This window comes from Oncorhynchus clarkii, chromosome 7 (assembly GCF_045791955.1).
Source record: "Oncorhynchus clarkii lewisi isolate Uvic-CL-2024 chromosome 7, UVic_Ocla_1.0, whole genome shotgun sequence".
Lineage (NCBI taxonomy): Eukaryota > Metazoa > Chordata > Actinopteri > Salmoniformes > Salmonidae > Oncorhynchus > Oncorhynchus clarkii.
The window spans coordinates 25,696,912-25,718,451 of record NC_092153.1 but is presented as its reverse complement, the minus strand read 5'-3'; the positions used below and the strand labels follow the sequence as shown (position 1 = coordinate 25,718,451).

The window sequence follows — 21,540 nt, the reverse complement described above, 5'->3', positions numbered from 1 at the left end:
GAGGAGGATGTCTCCTTGTAACGCACAGCGTTGATTGCCTGCAATGACAACAAGTCCGATGATGCTGTTACACACTGCCCCAGACCAGGACGAACCCTCCACCTCCAAATCAATCCCGGTCCAGAGTACAGACCTTGGTGTAACTCTCATTCCTTCAACGATGAACGCAAATCCCGCCATCACCATTGAGAGAAAACCGCCACTCATCAGTAAAGAGCACTTTTTGCCAGTCCTGTCTGGTCCGGCGACGGTGGGTTTGTGCCCATAGGCAATGTTGTTGCCGGTGATGTCTGGTGAGTACCTGCCTTACAACAGGCCTACAAGCCCTCAGTCCAGCCTCTCTCAGCCTATTGAGGACAGTCTGGGCACTGATGGCGGGATTGTGCGTTCCTGTTGTAACTCAGGCAGTTGTTGTTGCCATCCTGTACCTGTCCCGCTGGTGTGATGTTCGGATGTACCGATCCTGTGCAGGTGTTGATACATGTGGTCTGCCACTGCGAGGACGATCAGCTGTCTGTTTTGTCTCCCTGTAGCGCTGTCTTAGGTTTCTCACTGTACAGACAATACAATTTATTGCCCTGGTCACATCTGCAGTCCTCATGCCTCCTTGCAGCATGCCTAAGGCACATTCACACAGATGAGCAGGGATCCTGGGCATCTTTCTTTTGGTGTTTTTCAGAGTCAGTAGAAAGACCTCTTTTTAGTTTCCTAAGTTTTAATAACTGTGACCTTAATTGCCTACCGTCTGTAAGCTGTTAGGGTCTTAACGACCGTTCCACAGATGCATGTTCATTAATTGTTTATGGTTCATTGAACAAGCATGGGAAACAATGTTTAAACCCTTTACAATGTAAATCTTTGAAGTTATTTGGATTTTTATGAATTATCTTTGAAAGACAGGGTCCTGAAAATGGGACATTTTATTTATTTTTGCTGAGTTTAGAAGGTATTATAGCATTTTTGAATGGAATTGAAATGTACAGTATAGATGTGGTTGACATAAGGTATCATAGATGTACAGTTACATATATGTGATTGATATAGAATCTAGATTCTAGAACTTATCATGCCATTTTCAGTTGGATTTCAGATATTATTGATCTAGAAGCTATCCTACTGTTGTTCCAGGTGGTCTACCTTACCACCACGTTCCCCTACTTGATGCTGGCCATCCTGCTGGTACGTGGCATCACCCTGCCTGGAGCTGCCCAGGGCATCGTCTACTATCTCAATCCCAACATCACCCGCCTGGCAGACCCACAGGTACCTGCGACCCACCCTCATACCCGCCCACTACCCAAAACCATACCCGCCAACATACTGGGTCTTTTTTTGATTAGGCACAAAACTGAAGAAAACTGACAAACAGGGAGAGACTACCAGAACTTGTCTCATAAGAAAAGCTGACATTGTGAAACCTTTTAGAGCGTTTTTCAATGTGTTCCCTAATAAACACGACCCTGGTAATTTCTGAGAGGATACTGATTGGACTGGCTGCTTTTTAGCCAGTCCCAAGTGCCCCTCTATTGGAGTAGGTCTAGTCTGAATCAGTCTATGTAGGGTGTCAACCCACTCGACCTAGAGTGATTGAAAACCACTTTGGTGTTGACATTTCATTTCCTTATGTTATAAACACATTTTACGAAGACAAATATGATTATTCGGCTTGGGCAACATACCATATAATACCAGTGGCAGTCGGTGCCGTTTAAGATTAGGGAGGACGATTTAGTTCTTCTTTGAGCATGGCCTTATTTCTATTACAGCATATTGGATGACTGATATTCCATTTACCCAGCTCAATGTAACATAGGTTTAGGCTACTACATAATACTTAAATTTGCGCTATACCCATCATGAGGTTGCTACAACCTAGCCTACAAGTGAAAGTTTATAACGTAGGTGCACAGGTAGAGAGTAATTGGAGTAATCAAGGTGACAGTCACATTCAATACCATCTTGCACCCTCTTGCCTGCATCAAGCTGATCTTGTGTGTAATCATTTGTCCAAACGGTTGCAAAACCTTCCGCTTTGCAACTGAAACAAATTCAGCTTGGTTCATCCCTGTTTCATTGCGTTTGCTTCCATTTAGGAAACATTTTTCCACAGAATCTGCGGAATAAGTATACCCCTGATCACCCGCGCAAACAGTTCACTTTCTTAGCAGCCATATACAGCATTATCACTTTCCTCATTGGAAAAAAATCATTCTTGCATCAATGCGCTCTCCTCCTCTCACTTTTTCCCTTTGCTAGTGGACTTCAGTGCACAACACAACAGCTGTCTGTGACCAAGTGAAAAAACCTCTCCAAGCCAAACCTTCATACCATAACCATTAACCACTACACTGCCTACATCGCTGTCACCATATTATCTAATGTCATAGTCAACATAGCTACTAGAACTGACTTATTAGTAAACCCACAATCCAATCCATATGTACAATCACACAGTACAGCAAGCTGTTTAGCAGTTACACTGGCCAGCTCCGTTGGCAATAAATGAATATGACTAAAAGCTTACTTTCACTTGGAAGAGTTGTAGTGTTGGATAGCCTTAGCCAGTTAGCTAACATAAATTGCATTCGTCTCACTGTTTGATTCAGGTTGTTGAGTATGCTAAATTAGGCGCATTAGCTAGCTAAGTAAGTGAAAGGTAAACTAAAGAGAAAACAATACAACAAAATATAGCTAGCTCCCTCTGCTGCGTCTCCTTTTAAATATTGGGGAAAAAGTGTTTTTTTTTTTAACTGTACAACTATTGTCGTCCTCTCTTTGAGTCAACTACTCACCACACACTATGTACAGTAGTGCTAGCTAGCTGTGGTTTATGCTTTCGGTACTAGATTCGTTCTCTGATTCTTTGAGTGGATGGACAACATGTCAGTTCATGCTGCAAGAGCTCTGATAAGTTGAAGGACGTCCTCATAATTAGATCCATGTAAAATAGCCTAAACCTTCACAATAAATCCATTACTTATTTTTAGACAGGTCTAAAGAAACATGATATGAAGAAAACGTTGTCTATTTCAGAAGAAAAGAATAGCACACTTGTCCATATGTTAGGTCCTGATTTTTTTTAATGTATTTAACTACGCAAGTCAAATAAGAACAAATTCTTATTTACAATGTTGGCCAAGGAACAGTGGGTTAACTGCCTTGTTCAGGGGCAGAACAACAGATGTTTACCTTGTCAGCTCGGGGATTCGATCTAGCAACCTTTCGGTTACCGGCCCAACGCTCTAACCACTTGGCTACCTTCCTCCCCCTGATCGGGCTATGCCATATGGCTGTGGGCTACACTAGTTCATTTAGCAGACAAGATTTGGTTAGAATTCCATGCCATTATTTTATACTATGAAGAATACAATTGAACATAGCTGAATAAAATAGAAATGATATTTTCTCCAAATGATTTGAGGGAGTGCGCACATGCGGCTATTCTGTGTTGTGCGGTTAGCAAAGAAACAAGTACTCCTATATGCTTAATTTAAGTTATCAATGTAACTTTAGTTGTTCTACAAACACTGGGCTCTATGTTTGGATTTTTAATACATTGTAAGGCTACACGAAGCGTCTCTAATGATGATTTGAAAAAAGTAGCTTGAAGGCATGAGCTCTGCTTTGTTTTTTTTTGCACCGGCTGTACACACTTCATCTGTCTCTCATTTTCAATTTGACAAGCACTTGATAATGTCTCGAATTTCCCGGCGGCAATTTTCCTATGAGAAAGGTTCAGAACTTTTGTGAAACAGCACAGTTGAGAAATATATGGCAAGTGGAAAACTGGATTGTGTTAAGAGGTAGATGGGAGGGGTTGAGGGTAGCTGAACGATGGGATTAAACCAAATAACTATTGTAAAATACATAGTGTCCGTAAAATGTATATAGTATGTATAAGCTGGAAGTAGAATCCTAAGTGTTGTTGTCCATTATTTTACTCCAATTAGGGGAGGGGTGTAAGGGTTAGGGGAATATAATAAAGGAACATATATTTTTTAAAGATATATATACACAGTACCAGTCACGAGTTTGAGTAGGTGTCCATTCAACAGTTTTCTTTATTTGTATTATATTCTACATTGTAGAATAATAGGGAAGACATACACTACCGTTCAAAAGTTTGGGGTCACTTAGAAATGTCCTTGTTTTCCATGAAAACATACATGAAATTTAGTTGCAAAATGAGTAGGGAATATAGTCGTTGACAAGGTTCGAAATAATGATTTTTAATTGAAATAGTAATTGTTTCCTTCAAACTTTTGCTTTTGTCAAATAATCCTCCATTTGCAGCAATTACAGCCTTGCAGACTGTTGTCTAGCTGTCAATTTGTTGAGGTAATCTGAAGAGATTTCACCCCATGCTTCCTGAAGCACCTCCCACCTTGACTTGATGGGCACTTATGTACCATACGGTCAAGCTGCTCCCACAACAGCTCGATAGGGTTGAGATCCTGTGACTGTGCTGTCCATTTCATTATAGACAGAATACCAGCTACCTGCTTCTTCCCTAAATAGTTATTGCATAGTTTGGATCTGTGCTTTGGGTCATTGTCCTGTTGTAGGAGGAAATTGGATCCAATTAAGTGCATTGCGTTGCAAAATGGAGTGGTAGCCTTACTTCCTCAAGATCCCTTTTACCCTGTACAAATCTCCCACTTTACCACCACCAAAGCAGATGGTGCCAAGCACTCCTCCCGCATCTTTTCATTTTTTTTCTGCGTCTCACAAATGTTCTTCTTGTGATCCGAGCACCTCAAACTTAGATTTGTCTGTCCATAACACTTTTTTCCAATCTTTCTCTGTCCAGTGAGAAAAGCCAGCCATTCTCTAGCCAGCCATGTAGCTTTTTCTTTGCAACTCTGCCTAGAAGGGCAGCATCCCGGAGTCGCCTCTTCACTGTTGACGTTGAGACAGGTAGTTTGTGGGTACAATGTAATGAAGCTGACAGTTGAAGACTTGTGAGGCATCTGTTTCTCAAGCTAGAAACCTATATTGTACTTGTCCTCTTGCTCAGGGCCTCCCACTCCTCTTTCTATTCTGGTTAGTGCCAGTTTGCGATGTTCTGTGAAGGGAGTAGTACACAGCGTTGTACGAGATCTAAAGTTTCTTGGCAATTTCTCGCATGGAATAGCCTTCATTTCTCAGAACAAGAATAGACTGACGAGTTTCACAAGAAAGGTCTTTGTTTCTGGCCATTTTGAGCCTGTAATCGAACCCACAAATGCTGATGCTCCAGATACTCAACTAGACTAAAGAAGGCCAGTTTTATTGCTTCTTTAGTCAGGACAACAGTTTTCAGCTGTGCTAACATAATTGCAAAAGGGTTTTCTAATGATCAATTAACGTTTTAAAATTATAAACTTGGATTAGCTAACACAACGTGTCATAGGGACACAGGAGTGATGGTTGCTGATAATGGGCTTCTGTACGCCAATGTAGGTATTCCATAAAAATCTGCCGTTTCCAGCTACAATAGTAATTTACAACATTAATGTCTACACTGTATTTCTGATCAATTTGATGTTATTTTAAGGGACAAAACAATGTGCTTTTCTTTCAAAAACAAGGACATTTCTAAGTGACCCCAAACTTTTGAACGGTAGTGTATGTTCATTTGTTTAACACTTATTTGATTACTACATGATTCCATATATGTTATTTCATAGTTTTGATGTATTCCCATTTATTCTACAATGAAGAACATAGTAAAAATAAATAAACTCTGGAAAGAGTAGGTGTGTCCAAACTTTTGACTAGTACTATACAGTTGAAGTCGGAAGTGAACATACACCTTAGCCAAATACAATAAAACTCAGTTTTTCACAATTCCTGATGTTTATCCCAGTAAAAATTCCCTGTCTTAGGTCAGTTAGGATCACCACTTTATTTTAAGAATGTGACATGTCAGAATAATAGTAGAGGGAATGATTTATTTAAGCTTTTATTTCTTTCATCACATTCCCAGTGTGTCAGAAGTTTACATACACTAAATTAGTATTTGGTAGCATTGCCTTTTAAATTGTTTAACTTGGATCAAACATTTTGGATAGCCTTCCACAAGATTCCCACAATAAGTTGGGTGAATTTTGGCCCATTCCTCCTGGCAGAGCTGGTGTAACTGAGTCAGGTTTGTAGGCCTCCTTGCTCGCACACGCTTTTTCTGTTCTGCCCACACATTTTTGATAGGCTTGAGGTCAGGCCTTTGTGATGGCCACTCCAATACCTTAACTTTGTTGTCCTTAAGCCACTTTGCCAGAACTTTGGAAGTATGCTTGGGGTCATTGTCCAATTGGAAGACCCATTTATGACCAAGCTTTAACTTCCCGACCGATGTCTTGAGATGTTGATGCTGCCACCGCTGTGCTTCACGGTTGGGATGGTGTTCTTCGGCTTGCAAGCCTACCCCTTTTTCCTCCAAACATAACGATTGTCATTATGGGCAAGCAGTTCTATTTTTGTTTCATCAGACCAGAGGACATTTCTCCAAAAAGTACGATCTTTGTCCCCATGCGCAGTTGCAAACCGTAGTCTGGCTTTTTTATGGCGTTTTTGGAGCAGTGGCTTCTTCCTTGCTGAGCGGCCTTTCAGGTTATGTCGATATAGGACTTGTTTTACTGTGGATATAGATACTTTTGTACCTGTTTCCTCCAGCATCTTCGCACCAAAGTACGTTCATTTCTAGGAAACAGAACGCATCTCCTTTCTGATCGGTATGACTGCTGAGTGGTCCCATGGTGTTTATACTTGCGTACTATTGTTTGTACAGATGAACGTGGTACCTTCAGGCGTTTGGAAATCGCTCCCAAGGATGAACCAGACCTGTGGAGGTCTACAATTTTTCTTCTTAGATCTTGGCTGATTTCTTTTGTTTTTCCCATAATGTCAAGCAAAGAGGCACTGAGTTTGAAGGTAGGCCTTGAAATTCATCCACAGGTACACCTCCAATTGACTCAAATAATGTCAATTAGCCTATCAGAAGCTTCTAATGCCATGACATCATTTTATGGCATTTTCCAAGCTGTTTAAAGGCACAGTCAACTTACTGTATGGAAATTTCTAACCCACTGGAATTGTGATAGGTTTATTATTTCACTTATAATTCACTGTGTCTGTAAACAATTGTTGGAAAAATTACTTGTGTCATGCACAAAGTAGATGTCCTAACTGACTTGCCAAAACTATAGTTTGTTAACAAGAAATTTGTGGAGTGGTTGAAAAACGAGTTTTAATGAGTGTATGTAAACTAAGTGTATGTAAACTTCCGACTTCGTGTGTGTGTGTGTGTGTGTATATATATTACACACACACACACACATATATATATCAGTGCCTTGCAAAAGTATTCACCCCCTTGGTGTGTTTCCTATTTTGTTGCATTACAACCTGTAATTTAAATAGATTTTTATTTGGATTTCATGTCCAAATAAAAAGCACCATTAAATCCAGTATAAAAAATGGAAAGAATATGGCACAACCACAAACCGCCCACCAAAACTCATGGACCAGGCAAAGAGAGCTGCAAAGCTCCACAGTGGAGATTGGAGGATCTGTCCATAAGACCACTTTAAGCCGTACACTCCACAGAGCTGGGCTTTACGGAATAGTGGCCAGAAAAAAATAAGCAAACACGTTTGGTGTTCGCCAGAAGGCATGTGGGAGACTCTCCAAACATATGGAAGAAGGTACTTTGGTCAGCTTTTTGGCCATCAAGGAAAACGCTATGTCTGGCGCATACCCAACACCTCTCATCTCCCTGAGAACACCATCTCCACAGTGAAGCATGGTGGAAGCATCATCCTGTGGGGATGTTTTTCATCGACAGGAATTGGGAAACTGGTCAGAATTGATGGAATGATGGATGGCACTAAATACAGGGAAATTCTTGAGGGGAAACCTCTTTCAGTCTTCCAGAGATTTGAGACTGGGACAGAGGTTCACCTTCTAGCAGGACAATGACCCTAAGCATACTGCTAAAGCAACACTTGAGTGGTTTAAGGGGAAACGTTTAAATATCTTGGAATGGCCAAGTCAAAGCCCAGACCTCAATTCAATTGAGAATCTGTAGCATGACTTAAAGATTGCTGTACACCAGCGGAACCCATCCAACTTGAAGGAGCTGGAGCAGTTTTGCCTTGAAGAATGGGCAGAAATCCCAGTTTCTAGATGTGCGAAGCTTATAGAGACATACTCGAATAGACTTACAGCTGCAAAAGTTGGCTCTACAAAGTATTGACTTTGGGAGGGTGAATAGTTATGCACGCTGAAGTTTTCTGTTTTTAGTCTTATTTCTTGTTTGTTTCACAAGAAAAAATATTTTGCATCTTCAAAATGGTAGGCATGTTGTGTAAATCAAATGATACCTGGAATAATACATACATACATACATACATGCATACATGCATGCATGCATGCATACATACATACACAGTGGAAGTCGGAAGTTTACATACACTTAGTTTAGGATTTTGTTTTAGATTCCGTCTCTCACAGTTGAAGTGTACCTATGATTAAAAATGACAGACCTCTACATGCTTTGTAAGTAGGAAAACCTGCAAAATCGGCAGTGTATCAAATACTTGTTCTCCCCACTGTACATACATACAATATGTGTGTGTATTTACAAAAATTAAATATGGGGATTGGAAATTATGCAGACAATTACATTTATGGAAGCTACAATCTATCTGCAATATTAAAGTTGATCTTCCCCCTAAATAAAGAAATATCATATTACCCATTGGTAAAAATATGCATTTTTGATTCGACACCCTAGTCTATGCAGCCAAGTCTATCTACGCAGCCATGCTCTCTCTGTCTTTGTCTTCTCTTTCTTTCTCTCTTTTTGACTTGCGTGCTCTCTCTCTTTTCCCTTTCTCTTTCCCGTATTTGTACTTTTTCTTTCTCCATCCTTCCTTCCGTCCCTCTATCTGTCCATCTCTGTTTAGGTATGGATGGATGCGGGGACTCAGATCTTCTTCTCTTATGGCATCTGTCTGGGGAGCCTTACCGCCCTGGGCAGCTACAACAAATACAACAACGACTGCTATAAGTGAGCCTCATACACACACACACAGTAGATGATAGAAACCAAATACACACAAAGTGGTACTAATTTCATCAACTTAGCTCACCAAGAAAAATAAAGCTAAGGGAGAATTTCACCTTTCAGTTTTCATCTCATGAATTGGCAGATTTATCCGTAGAACTTTTGCTTTCTTAAGGTACTCCCTGCCTTTGTTCCAAATGGCACCCAATTCCCTATGTAGTGCACTACTTTTGACCTGGGGAATAGGTAATAGGGATTCATTTAGGATGCATCCCCCAACTCCCAGTCCCCAGATATTTTACAAAAAGAATGCCAGGAATGACAGGGAAAACACTGACACCGTACCCCACCTAGAACAAAATACCACACTGTCTGTTTCCCACACTGACATGCAGGTCCTGGCAATTACAAACCCAGGGTCGTGTTCATTAGGAAACATAATGGAAACGTTTTAAAGCACTTTGCAACGGAAAAACAAAAATGTGCGATTCTTATTGGACAGGGCCAAGTAGTCCCTCCCTGTTTGTCTTTTGGGGGCGGGGGGGGGGGGGGGGGGGGGGGGGGTGTTGGTGCACAATAAACATGACCCAGGCTCCTTTTGTAGCTGGACAGCTCTTTGAAAGTTGAAGCTGGCGCCAGACCATAAAGATAATTGATTACTCTTTTGAACATGATCCCCTTCTTTTTATGCCACTATGGAATGATTAATGTTTTGATTTGATTGATCTGTCTTGATTGATTGGGTTGATCAATTGTATGGGGCTGTATAGTATTGTTTGAAAGATTAATTTATTCAGATCTATTGACTGACGGACAGTCTTCTTGCCATTGTGTGCTTTTTAACATTGTCTCGTTAATCAATTTATCGATTTGATTTAGCAGATCAGATATTTGATTCATTGATTAACTGACGGATTGTGTTTTCATTTATTTATTGATTGTTTTATTGATTAATTGTTCTTTTTTTATACGTAGTTTGAAGTCAGTGATTGATTGAGATTGTCTGTTCCCTATATTTACTCAGTGATTGATTGTGATTGTCTGTGTGGTTTGCCAGGGACTGTTTTTCCCTGTGCCTGCTGAACAGTTGCACCAGCTTCCTGGCAGGCTTTGCCATCTTCTCTGTGCTAGGCTTCATGGCTCAGGAGCAGGGCGTGGACATTGCAGATGTGGCCCAGTCAGGTACATTACGGGGGGGGGGGGGGGTTGCTTGTGTGTGTTTTTTTTCTATGCCAATATATGTGTTTGACTATTTAAACGCATCTGTATTTGTCTGTCGCTGACTGTGTGTAACATGTACAGTTGTATACATAGCTGCTTCAGAAAGTATTCACACCTCTTTACTTTTTCCACATTTTGTTGTTACAGCCTGAATTTAAAATGGATTCAAAGAAGATATATTTTTTTAAATGCCACTGATTTACACACAATACCCCATAACGTCAGTGGAATTTAGATGTATTTATTTGTTTTTTAATTTACAAAATAATTAAAAATGAAAAGCTAAGAGATCTTGGGTCAATACGTATTCAACCCTTTTGTTGTGGAAGCTTAAGGAGTAAATATGTGCTTAATGAGTCACATAAGTTGCATGGACTCATTCTGTGTTCAATAATAGTGGTTAACATGATTTTTAATGACTGCCCCATCTCTGTACCCCACACATACAATGTGTAAGGTCCCTCAATCGAGTAATGAATTTAAAGCACAGATTCAACCATAAAGACTAGGGAGGTTTTCCAATGCCTTGCAAAGAAGGGCATCGATTGGTAGATGTGTAAAAAAATATATATATATATTTTTTTAAAGCAAATGCTGAATATCCCTTTGAGCATGGTGAAGTTATTAATTGCACTTTGGATGGTGTATCAATAAACCCAGTCCCTACAAAGATACAGGCGTATTTCCTGACTCAGTTGCCGGAGAGGAAGGAAACCGCTCTGGGATTTCACCATGAGTTCGATGGTGAAAACAGTTTCAGAGTTTAATGGTTGTGATTAGGGCTGTGGCGGTCACGAAATTTCGTCAGCCGGTGATTGTCAAGCAAATAACTGTCTGTCTCACGGTAATTGACCGTTAATTAACAAACACATTTAGCATCTCTTTGCTTCCATTTTAAAACATCCAATAAATCCATGTAATATAGCCCACACCTTCACAATAAATCAATAAATAAATCCATTATTTATTTTAGACAGGTCTAAATAAACATGATATGATATGTTTTCTATTTCAGAAGAACAGAATAGCATACTCTGAGTTGTCCTTATGTTAGGTCCTGATCTGGCATTGCCAAATGGCTGTGGGCTACACTAGTTAGTGTAGCATTATTTTATATTATTTTATAGTATGAAGAATACAATTGAACTAAGCTGAATAAAATAAAGGATATTTTCTCCAAATTATTTGAGGGAGTGCGCACATGCGGCTATTCTGTGTTGAGCGGTTAACAAAGAAATAGATACTCCTATATGCTTAATTTAGAGTATTGATGTAAGTTTAGTTGTTCTACAAACATTGGGCTATACAGTTGAAGGCGGAAGTTTACATACACCTTAGGCAAAGATATTTTAAACTCATTTTTTCACAATTCCTGACATTTAATCCTAGTAAACATTCCCTGTCTTAGGTCAGTTAGGATCACCACTTATTTTAAGAATGTGAAATGTCAGAATAATAGTAGAGGGATTTATTTCAGCTTTTATTTCTTTCGTCGCATTCCCAGTGGGTCAGAAGTTTACATACACTCAATTAATATTTGGTAGCATTGCCTTTAAATTGCTTAACTTGGGTCAAACATTTCGGGTAGCCTTCCACAAGCTTCCCACAATAAGTTGGGTGAATTTTGGCCCATTCCTCCTGACAGAGCTGGTGTAACTGAGTCAGGTTTGTAGGCCTCCTAGCTGGAAAATGCTTTTTCAGTTCTGCCCACAAATGTTCTATATGATTGAGGTCAGGGCTTTGTGATGGCCATTCCAATACCTTGACTTTGTTGTCCTTAAGCCATTTTGCCAGAACTTTGGAAGTATGCTTGGGGTCATTGTCCATTTGGAAGACCCATTTACGACCAAGCTTTAACTTCCTGACTGATGTCTTGAGATGTTGCTTCAATATATAAACACAATTTTGCTTCCTCTTGAAGCCATCTATTTTGTGAAGTGCACCATTCTCTCCTGCAGCAAAGCACCCCCACAACACAATGCTGCCACCCCTGTGCTTCACGGTTGGGATGGTGTTCTTCGGCTTGCAAGCCTCTCCCTTTTTCCTCCAAACATAACGATTTATTAAGACCCATTATGGCCAAACAGTTCTATTTTTGTTTCATCAGACCAGAGGACATTTCTCCAAAAAGTACGATCTTAATCCCCATGTGCAATTGCAAATAGTAGTCTGGCTTTTTTATGGCCGTTTTGGAGCAGTGGCTTCTTCCTTGCTGAGAGGCCTTTCAGGTTATGTCGATATAGGACTGGTTTTACTGTGGATATAGATACTTTTGTACCTGTTTCCTCCAGCATCTTCACAAGGTCCTTGTCTTTACGTATACTAAATAATGTGTGACATTTGTTTGATTTAGAATGGACCAGTATCATGCACCTGTATTGAACCAGGGGCAGCGGAAGAAATACATGTCATCTATGCACTTATATAGCGAATGGAGGATGCTTTTCCCTGTGGTTTATTTTTATGCCAGCCAGGTAGGCTATACTCCTGTTGTAAATATAAGCAATGTGCTTAATATTAGGAAAGTTGAGAAATAAATATATTTGGCCTAGCTGGTGGGGGCGATTTTAATACGGTCACCTCAACATCCCTAGTTGTGATATGAGAATTGAAGATGGATCAACAACATTGTAGTTATCCTACAATACTAACCTAAATGACAGTGTGGATGAAGGAAGCCTGTACAGGATAACAAATATTCCAAAGAATGCATGTTGTTTGCAACCAGGCACTTAAGTAATACTTCAAAAATTGTGGCAAAGAAATGTACTTTTTGTCCTGAATACTAAGCATTATGTTTGGGGAAAATTCAACACAACACATCACTGAGTTGATCACATTTCTTCAAATTTTCAAGCATGGTGGCGGCTGCATCATGTTATGGGTATGCATGTCATGGGCGAGGACTAAAGTTTTTTAGAATAAAAAAGAAATACAGGAGTACAGCTAAGTACAGGCAAAATCCTATAGGGAACCCTGTTTCTGTCTGCTTTCCAACAGACAATGGGAGATTTAATTCACATTTCAGCAGGAGAATAACCTAAATCACAAGACCAAATCTTCACTGGAGTTGCTAACCAAGGTGACATTGAATGTTCCTGAGTGGCCGAGTTACAGTTTTGACTTAAATCGTCTTGAAAATATTTTGCAAGACTTGAAAGTGGCTGTTTAGCAATGATCAACAACCAACTTGACAGAGCTTGAAGAATTTTAGAAAGAATAATAGGCAAATATTGTACAATCCAGGTGTGCAAAGCTCTTAGAGACTTACCCCAAAAGACTCACAGCTGTAATTGCTGCCAAAGGTGTTTATAACATGTATTGACTCAGGGGGTTGAATACTTATATTATCAAGATATAGTAGTGTTTTATTTTTTATAATTGTTTTATAAATGTTTTTAATACTTCCACTTTGACATTACAGAGTATTTTTGTGACAAAAAATACAATTAAATCCATTTTAATCCCACTTTGTAACAGAACAAAATGTGGAAAAAGTCTCGGTTTGAATACTTTCTATATGTGTATGACTCGGTGTTGTATGGCTGTGTGTGTTTCTCTCCAGGCCCTGGGCTGGCCTTTATAGCTTACCCTCGGGCTGTAGCCATGATGCCTCTCCCTCAGCTCTGGGCTGTGTGCTTCTTCCTCATGATCATCATGCTGGGGCTGGACACACAGGTGTGTGTATGGCACACAAACACACAGGGTCTCTTCCACACATGCATCCAGGGTATAACAAATAAGAATTACACTGTAACAAGCATCGTATCCACATGCACACACAGACAACACCCACACAGTATGCAACAGACAAGCATTGCAATGTAACAGCCATCTTACACACACCAACCTACCACGTTCCCCTTCCCCCTTCCACCCCCTGTCCAGTTTGTGAGCCTGGAGGCCCTGATGACCTCTGTGACTGACCTCTACCCTACGGTGATCCGGCGGGGTTATCGACGAGAGCTGCTGCTGCTGATGGTGTGTGTCGTCTGCTTCCTGGTTGGCCTGGTCATGGTCACCCCGGTGAGTCTGGTTGGATGGATGCGTGGGTAGATGATTTCTTGGCTCCCCAGACTCCTTGCTCCGGCCAAGTGCTACCCCACGCCCTTGGACGTTAGATTCTTCTCTGGGAGTCTGAATCTTGAGTGCCCCCCCAACCCTTCACCAAATGCGAACACATTCAGGGCCGTCTGATTGGTCAAGAATCTGATGGGTTGGGCCACAGCCAAAGCACACGTGGGTAAAGCGGCAGTTTGAAAATTCATCTTTGGCTTTGATACCCCGATTGGTTAGAGACGATCCAATCGCTGATTACTTTGTTTTATAAAGTGCCCCTAAAGTCTGTAGCGAGTGACAGAGCAGCAGAAGAATTTAGTGTGAGTTGTCAGGCTAGATGGATGGATGGTTGTCTGTTTTACTGGCCACATGACTGGTTGGTTAGCTTGGGTGGCTGTCTACGTGACTGGCTACATGGCTGGCAAGCTGACTGTCTGTCTGTCTCAGTCTGCTTGCCTGTTTGTCTACATGATTGGTTGTCTGTCTGTCTATTTGACCTAATGCCTGACTAGTTGACATATCCACCTACTGTTAGACACTCTGTTACAATTAGTACATTACCCAAATGTCTTCTCCCAATTAAATGATCTCCCTCTGTCTTTTCAATTGTGTAGATCTATGATGTGGTGATAAATCTGTGATGTCATGTTCTCTCAATCTCTTTGGATAGGGTGGTCTCTATGTGTTCCAGATCTATGACCACTACTCCTGTAGTGGGGCCAGTCTGCTGCTCCTGTCCATCTTCCAGTCAGTGGCCGTGGGCTGGGTTTACGGTGAGTCCAGAGGTTGTGCACAATTAAATACCTTATCACAACATCTTTCACAACATCTTTCAACCTAATGTAGACTTAACAATGTACACTGAACACACGTGTGCCTCAACACTGTACGTTCTGTTAGCCATAGCAAGATGTATAGATATCTCTCAATGGTGCAAATACGCACAAAGTGAGCTAACGATGGTGTTTAACTATGCACAAATCTTGTATGTCCTCTCACCGTACCTTTCACATTCCTATTCAGGTCAACACTATATGAATCTGGAGTAGTCTATTGCGGGCAGAAGACATTCAGTGTGAGCTGTAGTGTAGTGGAGACCGAGCCAGCGCCAGATCTATTCATGAGTCACTGTCTCCCCAGACCCTAAATCTTCCCGCTGAATGTGTCGCCACACAGTCTCAGCCATGGGGCCCTGGGGAGCCCACAGTAGCTGCCTCGGATACTAACACACAAAAAGCATAGGCAAAGAAAAGCTCAGGCATGAATCTCCCTTAGATGATAACATGCTAGCGCTAAGTCGCTAACGCAGGAAAAACTCCGGTGATAGAAAAACCTGAGCATAAATCTTCTTCGAAATGCTAACATCCCAAAAAGTTCCAGACACAGAAACGCTTGGGCATAGATCTGCCTCAAATGCCAACACGAAGTCTCTGACATAGACAAGCTCAGACACAGAAAAGCCAGAGTGAAAATCTGTAGAGTCTACAGTGGAACTGCAGAGGGATTTTGGGTGATCTACTTTAATTTGTTTCCATGTAAGTTGAGAGTGTAAGATAGGATTGTTGTTTTACGCTAAGAGCCCTAGTCAGAAGGTAGAGACATGGGCTGTAGATAGGAATGCTGATGGGGACTGGAGCAGTCTGTGTGAGGTGGGAACCTCTCTGCTCTGGTGGATTCCTAAGCTGTGTGTGTGTGTGTGTTTAACCTCATACATGCTTGCCTACAGTGCTTTCGGAAAGTATTCAGACCCCTTCACTATTTTTGTTACGTTAAAGCCTTATTCTAAAATGGATTCAAATTTTTTTTTTCCACATCTATCTCCACACAATACCACATAGTGGTGAAGTAAAAACAGGTTTTTAGAACATTTTGCTAATGTATAAAACATGTTAAACTGAAATATTACATTTAAGTATTCAGACCCTTTACTCAGTACTTTGTTTGGCAGCGATTACAGCCTACAGCAATTACGCTACAAGCTTGGCACACCTGTATTATGAGAGTTTCTCCCATTCTTCTCTGCAGATCCTCTCAAGCTCTGTCAGGTTGGATGGGGAGCGTGTCTACACAGCTATTTTCAGGTCTTTTTATTTAATTTTTATTTAACCTTTATTTAACTATGCAAGTCAGTTAAGAACAAATTCTTACATACAATGACGGCCTACCCCGGCCAAACCCTGACGACGCTGGGCCCATTGTGCGGCACCCAATGGGTCTCCCAATCACGGCCGGATGTGAAACAGCCCAGGATTGAACCTGAGTCTGTAGTGCTTAGGGTCGTTGTCCTGTTGGAAGGTGAACCTTCGCCCCAGTCTGAGGTCCTGAGCGCTCTAGAGCAGGTTTTCATCAAGGATCTCTGTCTACTTTGCTCTATTCATCTTCCCTTGATCCTGACTAGTTTTCCAGTCCCTGCCACTGAAAAACATCCCCACAGCATGATACTGCCACCACCATGCTTCACCGTAGGGATGGTGCCAAGTTTCCTCCAGATGTGACGCTTGGCATTCAGGCCAAATCTTGGTTCATCAGAACAGAGAATCTTGTTTCTCATGGTATGAGAGTACTTTCGGTGCCTTTTGGCAAACTCTAAGCGGGCTGTCATGTGCCATTTACTGAGGAGTGGCTTCCGTCTGGCCATTCTACCATAAAGGCCTGATTGGTGGAGTGCTGCAGAGATGGTTGTCCTTCTGGAAGGTTCTCCCATCTCCACACACTAACTCTGGAGCTCTGTCAGTGACCATTGGGTTGTTGGTCATCACCCTGACCAAAGCCCTTCTCCCCCTGATTGCTCAGTTTGGCCGGGCGGCCAGCTCTAGGAAGAGTCTTGGTGGTTCCAAGCTTTTTCCATTTAAGAATGATGGAGGCCACTGTGTTCTTGGGGACCTTCAATGCTACAGACATTTTTTGGTACCGTTCCCCAGATCTGTGCCTCGACACAATCCTGTCTCTGTGCTTTACGGACATTTCCTTCGACCTCATGGCTTGGTTTTTGCTCTGACATGCACTGTCAACTGTAGGACCTTATATAGACAAGTGTGTGCCATTCCCAAATCATGTCCAATCATTTTAATTTATCACAGGTGGACTCCAATCAAGTTGTAGAAACATCTTAAGGATGATCAATGGTAACAGGATGCACCTGAGCTCAATTTCGAGTCTCATAGCAAAGGATCTGAATACTTATGTAAATGTAGAAGCATTTCTAAAAAAAACTGTTTTCGCTTTGTCATTATTGTGTGTAGATTGATGAGAACAAAAAAATGAATTTAATCCATTTTAGAATTAGGCTGTAACGTAACAAAATGTGGAAAAAGGGGAAGGGGTCTGAATACTGAATACTTTCTGAATGCGCTTGGGAGAGTTGCGGTAGCCATGCTTTACTACTCTCTGAGCATCCCCGTGGAGATGGAATTTGTCCGTGGTCGTTTAGACTGCGGTCAGGTCTCCAGTAGTTCCTCTATGGTCATTACGACCATGGGATTTAAAGTGGTCTGTTCAGGACCTTAGACAATATCCTGTGCTATAGTTCTACCGTCTTATATGGGTCTCCGATTTAAGTGGTTTGGGGCCTCGGAGACCATTTTCTAGTTTTCAATTACTGGTCTTTACGATTGTGCCTGGACTTCAGATTGACCTGGTTTGGTCCTTACAATTCAGAACCATAGTTAAACCACTGTTGTGGTCAGAAACCAGCCTTGACCACAGAACCATGTAATAACCCCTGACCCCTCGCCTTGTTCCTTAGGGCCTGACAGGTTCAATGACAACATTAAGCACATGATTGGCTACAGCCCGCTGCCCTTCTTCAAGCTGTGCTGGCGCTACCTGACGCCAGCCATGTGCACGGTGAGTGACCTTTAACCCTTGACCCCTGTGTGTGGGAAGAGCCCTGTGATCTTCATATATCCCAATTGTGTCTGTCATTCTATCTATGTACACATTTGAGTAATTATGTGAATTATTTGGTTACCGTTTTTTGCAGAATCTAGTTAGGACTTTTCTCTGTACATTTCTTACCCTACAAAGGGATCAGACTGATACACTGGTTCAAGATGAATCCATTGGGTCCTATTCAGACAAGCAATGTGTGTGCAACTCTTTCTCTCTCTCTCTCACCAGGCGACGTTTGTGTTCTCCTTGGTGTGCTGGTCCCCTCTGTCCCTGGGAAAGGGCATAGTAGCCCCTGGGTGGGCCACAGCTCTGGGATGGCTCCTCACCCTCTCCTCTGTCTCCCTGCTGCCCCTCTGTGCACTTTACACCCTTGCCACCACCCCCGGCAGCCTAACACAGGTCAGTCACACATTTTTACACCAACAGCCAACTACTACACTTGGCCCTACCATAACCCTGACTCCCACATTAACTGTTACTCTTACCCCTACCGTCCAACACTGCACTATGTGGACTGACTCCACACTTAATTACCGCCATTTCCCCTGTGACTTACCCTCATGGTTACACAAGACATTAGTTAGTGTGTCTTGAAAATAACTTGTACCTTCCCATCATGCTATAGTGAATAGGTTGGCCAGTAATTCTGTGCACAAGACTGTACTAAGCATATAAGACATACTGTACAGTGCATTAAGGCATAGGTTGTGTGTGACTAACATCTCGTCCATCTCTCCTGTTGACCCGTAGCGTTTCCGCCGGCTGTGTCGTCCTGCCCCCGACTCCAATTTGGCCATGGACCACCGGAACCACCTCTCACCTTTGAACCCTGTCTGGCTCTCACCGCCAGAAATCCAATGAGCCAATCGCAGATGTGCTCTAGGGACGACCACCCTGGGTTTAGCCAATGATACGGTTTCTGCGCACCAATGGGACAGATCAGAATTGGGGGTCATGGGATGTTTCTGTGGAGATGGGAAGGCCTCTGCCCCTCTGTTGTGTTCTCACTGGTAAATGGAGACAGGATGGTGGTTGAAACTGTGATGGGCCTGGGATATGTGGACCGGACTTAGTGACATGCCCATGAAGGAGGGGGGAGGGGGAAATTACCTCATCATAAATTCAGTCAGACTAGTCAATGGTTTCTGACTGGACTATTTTGATCAGACTGATTGGGTCTGAAATGGTACCCTATTCCCTCCCTATATAGCACACTATTACCTTTAACCAGGGCCGCTAGGGCTCTGGTCAAAAGTAGTGCACTATGTAGGAAATATGGTGCCATTTCAGTCTGTAATTGGCTGATTGGATTAAGGCATTAGGTGAAACTGTTTACAGAAAATGAGAAATCTCATCTGGGATTGGAAGTAGTGAAGAAAATCAGACCGTAAAATATATATTTCTCCTTTTTGCTATTTATTGTGTTGAATAATGAATCGAGTAAAGTGAATGCAGTACCATGTTGAAAACAGAAGTAATAATCAGAGAGACATACTATACACTGAGTGTACGAAACGTTAGGAACACCTGCTCTTACCATGACACAGACTGACCAGGTGAATCCAGTTGAACGCTATGCTCCCTTATTGATGTCACTTGTTAAGTCATTGTACCTAAACTGTATGTGTAAACATGTGTACGCAGGGCCCAGCTGTAAAAGAGACCTTGGTCTCAGTCTGTGTTCCTTGTTGAAATGAAGGTAGTAGTATTATTATTATTATTATTATTATTATTATTATTATTATAACAGTAAGTTCACGTCAATCAGTGTAGATGAAGGGGAGGAGACAGGTTAAAGAAGGATTTTTAAGCCTTGAGACATGGATTTGTGTATTTGTGCCATTCAGAAGGTGAGTGGGCAAGACAAAATATTTAAGTACCTATGTACTGGGTAGGGTAGTAGTTGGTGCCAGACACACCGGTTTGAGTCTGTCAAGAACTGCAACGCTGCTGGGTTTTTCACGCTCAATAGTTTCTCGAGTGTATCAAGAATTGTCCACCACCCAAAGGACATCCAGCCGACTTGACGCAACTATGGGAAGCATTTGAGTCAACATGGGCCAGCATCCATGTGCAATGCTTTTGACACCTTGTAGAGTTCATGCCCTGGCGATTTTGACTGTACTGAGGGCAAAAGGGGGAGCAACTCAATATCAGGAAGGTGTTTTGTACTCTCAGTGTATAGTAGGAACTCCGACATACGAACATGTCTGGACTGGAGGTCCTTCAGAACACTGAAATGTCCGTAACTTTGAAATTCACTTTAAAAACTCATCAAACCTTTATTGAATATATTGATTAAATATATTTTTATATATAAATGATTTGTTATAGAAAATATATATATATTTATTGTTTTACATGTGTTCTCTAATCATTTATCTAGATACTGTAATAATATCTGATTTTGTTTTTAAGACCATGTAAACAACATTTACATTTTACAGAAGTTCTGTTTCATATTGCCCGTTCGGTTGACTGGTCAATCTGTAACTCTCTCTTTTTACAGAAGTTCTGTTTCATATGGCCCGTTCGGTTGACTGGTCAATCTGTAACTCTTGAGGTTCGTATCTTTGAGGTTCTACTTTATACAATCTAATGGCATGTTGTAAGGTTTTCAATCATGTGACAATCCCTGTAACTATTTTCTTGTTATATAGTATGTGAAAACTGTGGCTAATCATGATCCAATGTGTTCAATTTTACTTCTCAAAGCTGCTGGAAATGTACACTGTCATCTCGGTTTACAAATTGCGAGCCATGGATATGACTCTTTATATTCTTTGATTACTTTCTCATTGAACACATGATACAAAAACAAACATGCTTGTGTTGTATTGAACAAGTGTGTGCATATGTATGTGTCTGCGTGTGTTCCTGTCTGTGTGTGTGTGTGCAGAGGACTGTGTTCGTCCAGTTTCCATTTTTAATGTCATAAATAGCATAAGGTAGAACATAAACAGGGTCAGTCAGTTCCAGTACCATATGTACAATGTGCAGAGATACTGGAGGGGTAGATATGTATAGGGAAAGAGAAAGGGGGATACCTAGTCAGTTATACAACTGAATGCATTCAAGTGGAATGTGTCTTCCGCATTTAACGTAACCTCTCTGAATCAGAGGTGCTGGAGGCTCAGGATATATGATAAACAGAAAATATGATAATTATATGTGTGTGTGAGCAAATTATGAAGTGTGTGTTGGAGTGTCGGTGAGTGTGTAGGGCCATCTGAGTTTGTATAGAGACTGCAAAAAAGGGTCAACTCAGTGTGTGTGTAATTATTTTGTTAGCTATTTAGCAGTGTTATGTCTTGGAGATA

At 41.4% G+C, this 21,540-nt stretch overlaps 1 protein-coding gene across 1 annotated transcript in view; it reads left to right on the top strand.

Annotated features, from left to right (window-relative positions):
• LOC139413125 (sodium- and chloride-dependent GABA transporter 2-like) overlaps positions 1-19,562 on the top strand; it is a 41,355-nt gene extending 21,793 nt beyond the window's left edge. The window contains exons 7-15 of the mRNA XM_071160203.1: positions 1,129-1,263; positions 8,949-9,052; positions 10,107-10,231; positions 13,836-13,948; positions 14,159-14,296; positions 15,000-15,102; positions 18,075-18,175; positions 18,449-18,619; positions 18,971-19,562. Of these exons, the coding sequence (XP_071016304.1) occupies positions 1,129-1,263; positions 8,949-9,052; positions 10,107-10,231; positions 13,836-13,948; positions 14,159-14,296; positions 15,000-15,102; positions 18,075-18,175; positions 18,449-18,619; positions 18,971-19,081 (1,101 nt within the window). The 3' untranslated portion in view covers positions 19,082-19,562. The remainder of the gene's footprint in view (positions 1-1,128; positions 1,264-8,948; positions 9,053-10,106; positions 10,232-13,835; positions 13,949-14,158; positions 14,297-14,999; positions 15,103-18,074; positions 18,176-18,448; positions 18,620-18,970) is intronic.
• The last annotated feature ends 1,978 nt before the right edge of the window (positions 19,563-21,540 follow it).